The sequence below is a fragment of the Lactuca sativa genome, chromosome 8, assembly GCF_002870075.4.
Source record: "Lactuca sativa cultivar Salinas chromosome 8, Lsat_Salinas_v11, whole genome shotgun sequence".
NCBI lineage: Eukaryota > Viridiplantae > Streptophyta > Magnoliopsida > Asterales > Asteraceae > Lactuca > Lactuca sativa.
The window spans coordinates 136,578,095-136,584,397 of record NC_056630.2 but is presented as its reverse complement, the minus strand read 5'-3'; the positions used below and the strand labels follow the sequence as shown (position 1 = coordinate 136,584,397).

At 37.0% G+C, this 6,303-nt stretch overlaps 1 protein-coding gene across 3 annotated transcripts; it reads right to left on the bottom strand.

Annotated features, from left to right (window-relative positions):
- Positions 1-201: 201 nt before the first annotated feature.
- LOC111907642 (nuclear transport factor 2) lies at positions 202-3,297 on the bottom strand. Of its 3 annotated transcripts, none has more exons than XM_023903439.3 (8): positions 3,076-3,297; positions 2,858-2,922; positions 2,297-2,434; positions 1,466-2,204; positions 1,255-1,376; positions 1,113-1,178; positions 959-1,025; positions 202-696 (listed from the first exon to the last, which is right to left on the bottom strand). In XM_023903439.3, exons 2-8 carry the CDS (start codon positions 2,900-2,902, stop codon positions 431-433), a joined length of 1,443 nt encoding a protein of 480 aa, XP_023759207.1. In that variant the 5' UTR covers positions 2,903-2,922; positions 3,076-3,297; the 3' UTR covers positions 202-430. The 3 variants fall into 3 exon arrangements, with proteins under 3 accessions (XP_023759207.1, XP_023759208.1, XP_023759206.1); XM_023903440.3 differs by having other exon boundaries at positions 1,113-1,172; XM_023903438.3 differs by having other exon boundaries at positions 1,113-1,181; positions 3,076-3,296.
- Positions 3,298-6,303: the final 3,006 nt, after the last annotated feature.

The window sequence follows — 6,303 nt, the reverse complement described above, 5'->3', positions numbered from 1 at the left end:
TGTTAATTAAATCATCACATTCAATCAAAGTGATCTAATCTTGATCAAATCAAACAATCTTTTTCCTAAATCAATTAATTCTGTAGAACCCGAGATTACTTTACTTCTCAATTCATCATTGAGCCATGTTCATACTTTTTTCTAGAGTGTATTATTTTAACCTAAAGAATATTAAAAAAAATCATGATCAAACTCATCAAATTCCGCCTGAACAAAATCAATAGCAATTGTCACCAAAATAATACCAATCTCCAAAAAAGAAAAAAAAAATCACAACTACGACTATACTACAAGTTGAAAAAAAATATTTAAAAATCAAAAATTAAAAAACAAACCTCTTTCTATCCGTCTCTATTATCTTATCACCTTACTTGCTTACCAATGCAAAGCCAAAAATAAAGTCAGGAACCACTATCCACTTTTCCGCAACTCACTGTGCCATAATTCGGGCGGCTCCGCCATTGTTCTCTCTCTGATAACCATTCCCATTGCCATTGCCATTGCCGCCACGGTTTGAAGCTGCTCCTCCACGGCCACCACTTCTGTACCCGTAATCATTCCGGCTGCCGCCAAAATCACCGCCACCGCCACGGTTGTAACCCCTACCCCCACCGTAGTTTCCACGACCTCCTCTCACACCTTCGTTCCTGAATCCACCACCTCCCCTTCCAACCATAAATCTTCCCCGGCTTCCTCCTATACAATCCATGCATCATTCATAAGAAATTAATCATTTATTAAAAGACAAAAACACCCCTGTCATATACTTACTCAAGAATTCAATTATATATATGTCAACAATAAACAAAGAATATATAAATGATTCCTTTAGTTTGCATGCTACATTCCTTCCATAAACATGCTACGAACCAAATGCACATTCAATTACATTCTTTCCTTTTAATTAAAAGACCAAACTACCCTCATTATACCAAAATAAAACAAAAACCTGAATTACCTCGGGAGTTTGTGGAGCGCTTCTCTTCAACAACAGAATTGCGTCCACCAATTGGGACTGGTGAGGCCTAAATATTTAAAAAAATAAATAAATAAGTCAAAATCATCACAAGAAAAGAACAATCATATTCATATCAACAACTGACATAACATACCTCAATAGCCTTTTGAACAGCCTCAGGCGTCTCAAATTCAACAAAACCAAAACAAAAACCCTGTTGCTGCTATATGAGTTTTCGCAAGTCAAAATCAAAAAAACATATTGAAATAGACCACAAGGATGAAGTCAATACATACCCTGTTGCTTCGAACTTGAATCCCATTCGCCTTAATTGCTCCAAACTTCTTAAACTCCTCCTCCAGTATTGCAGGTGTAGCACTCATTGGAAGACCCTTAATATACACCGAGTAACCTTCACCTACACAAATATATTTTTTTTTTAAAAAAAATCTTACAATGAATCGATAGCAGAAAGATGAAAGGTCTCCATGACAAACTTAACCCTACCTTCTTCCTCATGAACACCGTTTTCAGTAGCATCCAACAAATTGGAAGCAGCAGCTGGTTCAGGTGCTACAGTGGTGGTATTGGCAACAGCGTTATTCAATGGCTGTTGTTCTTGGTTTCTTGGTTGAGGTCTCCTCATTACAGGAGGTGGAGATGAAAAGGGGACACCATTTTGCTTCTTCAGATCCATTACAATAGATGCATAAGACTTCTTTGGGGCTTCCTCAGTTTTGGTGTTGACTTCAACAGCCACCACTGATGATGAAGTGGGCACTGGCACTTCATCAACAACAGCTTCAGGAACTGGATCTTCAACTTCAACTTCCTCATCTACAATGGCTACTTCACCATTTTCCTCAGAAACAATCTTCTTTTCTGGTTGAGGTTCCTCTGTCACATCAGAATCAGCAGCTTCCTCCTCAGGGATGTTGTTTTCTGGTATCGCAACAGTTTCTTGCTCAGGGGTTATAGGATCCACCACCACAGCTTCTTCAGTGGAAACTTCATTGTGTTTAGGTTTATCCAAGTAACGAAACATGTCATTCAACACAAAGTAGCCTTTGTCTTGAGGGGCGAGAAAGAAAGATTGTGTGAAATCACGCACAATGTTATCTTTTCCAGTCAAATGTCCAGTGACTAGAACGTTGACTCCACCACCTAATGATTCTTGCCCATCAACGGATTTGATCTCAGCCCTCATGTCCTCGTAGTTAAGGGACAGTATTTTAGCATTGATTTCCTGCAAACCAATAACAAGATTAAGAAAAAAAAAAAAGGAAGGACTTTAAACACATAACTTATGAATAAAAAAGATGGAGAAAGATCTCATACATCCATGGTAGTAGTTACGCTCATAGTACCATCTTCCTCAGGGCGACCAATTTTACTGCTATCATGATAGAACTTATGAACTAGTCCAGGTGACTGATGCAGTATATGATAGTACTGCTGAACAAAAGCATTCCCAACCTGTTTATTAGCAATCAAAGAAACGTCAATGAGAATCATTTAACTATAAACAATGCAATAAAATAATAACACATTGTAAAGCAAACATATATCAGAGTCGCAAACAAAATATTAAAACATAATGATGATTTAATGACCTTAACCATTATGTTACATATTTACGGAATCATGTGTTTGGAATATTATCCCCCACGCCACTGGATTTCATTAAATTGGCGTAGTGGTAGATAATCAACCGTTCTTTTCATCGTTTTAGATGAAATTTCTATAGACGGAGAGAATAAATATTGTAGAATTAAAAATATCCTCTTTCAAGAACAGTACAGCTAGAATTAATTTGGGGGCTCTATATCAAGCGCCGCCATAAATAAAATCTCAAACAAGCATAAAGTGATCTAGAAAGCTCAATGATTCGATACATACAACTTGAGCAGATACAGGCGCCGCTACTTCTGCCGGAGCCGCCATTATAGATCGATGCCAAACCCCTGGAGAACATGCCAAAAACACTACTAATCGTTACAAAACATCCAAAACAACAAAGGAAACGTGCACGCATAAAGCATAAACAAAAAAATCTAACGATAATTGCAGAGAATATAAATGTACAGAGATGGAGATGCGTAGAAAACAATCCGTACCAGAATCAAGGATCAAGATGTGTTAAGATCGAGGCTGAAGTGAGAGAGAAAGAGAGAATCTGTGATCCTGTTCTTCCTTTCTCTCTCTACTTCTTGGTTAGGGTTTGTTGTTGCGATTACGGATCTCGCTGGGGCGCGAACGAGAGTGCGTACAGGGGAATGAGGAACGAGTATTTTGCGTCAAAAGGGTTTCAGGGTTTATATAGTAAAGGACTATGGAAGGCAAGGAACTAGAGGATGCCTTTTTTCTTTTGCCCAAAATTATATTAACATGATTTCGTTATTTTATTAGTGGAATCGCTTGAAAATATGAGGCAATCCTTATTTTAATTATATCTGAAATTGAAATTGAAATTGAAATTTAATTATGTAATTTATTTTTCGAATCTGGATGTTGGAATGATGCAAAAATCCTAATCTTTGTAATTTATTTATGTACGATGAATAATCAAAACATTAATAATACAGTTTTTGAGAATTGTGTATGTCTCTTCCAAGTATAGCATTAGTTCATAGTCATTTGTTCATGGGCAAATAAATGTGTAAGGGAGGAAATAAATATTAATTAGGAATTGGAAGAATGAAAGAGAAGTAAGGAACTGATATTTTATCAGGTTATTAAAAATATATATGAAAAAGAGATATCTATATTTATATGGGATAATGACTTAGAAGGGTAATAACGTTTCATGTTTGTCCATTTTAGGTTCCTAACGTATTTTTTGTGCGTATTACACCATTAAAGTTATTATAACCGTTTACAAATAGTCCTTTTAACAGGAAGAAGCCGGTAAAATGATTATTTATAAACGGTTATAACAACCTTAATGGTGTAATATACACAAAAAATACGTTGGTGACCTAATATGGACAAACGGGAAACGTTATTACCCTCCTAAGTCATTATCTCATGAAACTATAAACCCCTATAATAAATTATTACTTTTTAAATAAGAAACTTATAGGTCTTAGGGTTGGTAGTTTGGATGTTTTTAACCTCAACCTTCTTTATAAATGGAAGTGGCGGTTTCTTAATGACAATGGAGCTCTTCGGGTTTAAATTGTCAAATTTTGTCATGGGGAAGGTGGTGGTTTTTCGGAAGATTCGAGAATAGGAATTGGAGGGGGTGTTTGGCAAAAGATTGTACGATCCATTAATCACCTCCATGAGAATGGTTGTATTCCTTCTAGTTACATGTATAGAGTTGGGGGGGGGGGGGGGGGGGGGGGGGGGGTTGAGACTCAAACGAGGTTCTAGAAGGATGTTTGGTGCTTGGATATTCCTCTTAGGGAGCGGTTCGGGAGGCTCTTTGTTTTGGCCTTTAATCAAGATGCTCGAGTAAGTGAATAATGGGATCCGGAGGGATGTAATTTTCATTGGCGTCGGGGGATTAGAGGAGGGGCCAATGAAAATTACATCCCTCCGGATCCCATTATTCACTTACTCGAGCATCTTAATTAAAGGCCAAAGCAAAGAGCCTCCTGAACCGCTCCCTAAGAGGAATATTCAAGCACCAAATATCCTTCTACAAGATAATCAAATTGGGTCGATTCAGCCCCTCCTCTAATCCCCCAACGCTAATGAAAATTACATCCCTCCGGATCCCATTATTCACTTACTCGAGCATCTTGATTAAAGTCCAAAGCAAAGAGCCTCCCGAACCGCTCCCTAAGAGGAATATCCAAGCACCAAACATCCTTCTAGAACCTCGTTTTAGTCTCACCCTCCACCACTCTATACATGTAATTAGAAGGAATATAACCATTCTCATGGAGGTAATTAATGGATCCTACAATCTTTTGCCAAACACCCCCTCCAATTCCTATTCTCGAATCTTCCGAAAACCACCACCTTCCCCATGACAAAATTTGACAATTTAAACCCGAAGAGCTCCATTGTCATTAAGAAACCGCCACTTTCATTTATAAAGAAGGCCGAGGTTAAGAACATCCAAACTACCAACCCCAAGACCTATAAGTTTCTTATTTAAAAAGTAAAAATTTATTATAGGGGTTTATAGTTTCATGGGATAATGACTTAGGAGGGTAATAACGTTTCCCGTTTGTCCATATTATGTCACCAACGTATTTTTTGTGTATATTACACCATTAAGGTTGTTATAACCGTTTATAAATAATCATTTTACCGGCTTCTTCCTGTTAAAAGGACTATTTGTAAACGGTTATAATAACATTAATTGTGTAATACGCACAAAAAATACGTTAAGGACCTAAAATGGACAAACAGGAAACGTTATTACCCTCTTAAGTCATTATCCCTATTTATATATCTATCTATCCAAGGTTGTCGAGATTAGGATCCTACCTAGGATCGTTTTTGGGTTTGCAAGATCGAGATCGGGATCCTAAGATCCCACAAAATAAAATATAATTTTAAATTATAATTTTTAATCATTAAAAATATTTCAAACATTTAATTTTGACAAAATTGCAAAAATGGTCCCTGTGGTATGCATTTTTTTGGGGTTTTAGTCCAAACCCCGACTTTTTTGGCTTCATGGCCCTTTTAGGCTAGTTTCATTGTAGAATTGGTCCCCGATAAACTTGAAAAGACTATTTTGCCCTTTTAATTTGTTTTTTCCATTTACTTAAATATTTTTTTCATTTATTTAATTATAAATGTTAAATCAAATCAAGAAAGGGACCCACCTCTCTCTCTATCTCTCTCTCTGTCTATCTATCTCTCTCTCTCTCTCTCCCCCTTCCCTCCTTCTCTCTTTCTCTCTACGAAGCCATCTCCACCAAGACTACTCCTAAGCTCCAAATTCTTCTACATGAACAAGATCTGAGTTTTGAGCAACACCTAATCATTTCTTTATCATAACCCATAAATAGATTTTCTACCTCTAACAAAACCTAGAAACTAACTTCCTATTCAAATTCAACACACACATGCATATACCTGTAGAAATGGAACACAAATCGATGGTGATGGTGGTGACTTGCGACGTTTCAGTTTTATATCTTCCCCATCTCTAGATTCCAATTCCTATTTCAACATCCCCATATTAAAGCCAGTCTAATTTTAATTTTGATTTCAACAACAAGGAGGTGGTGTAGGGCTCTCGAAAAAGAACCGAAGGCCCCTAAATCGAAGACAACATTTGATTTTCAGCCGCTACCACCATTAACTACCCTTAAATCGATCATAAACTTCCAACATTTGTTTAACCTCAATGTGGATTCAGCCAATACGATACCAACAGA

What these genes read in the sequence shown, in the direction of transcription:
- LOC111907642 (XM_023903438.3), bottom strand. Translation starts at nt 2,902, where the DNA reads ATGGCGGCTCCGGCAGAAGTAGCGGCGCCTGTATCTGCTCAAGTT. An exon ending in CGCCTGTATCTGCTCAAGTT is followed by an intron (nt 2,435 to 2,857) that starts GTATGTATCGAA and finishes GCTAATAAACAG; the next exon opens with GTTGGGAATGCTTTTGTTCA. An exon ending in GCGTAACTACTACCATGGAT is followed by an intron (nt 2,205 to 2,296) that starts GTATGAGATCTT and finishes ATTGGTTTGCAG; the next exon opens with GAAATCAATGCTAAAATACT.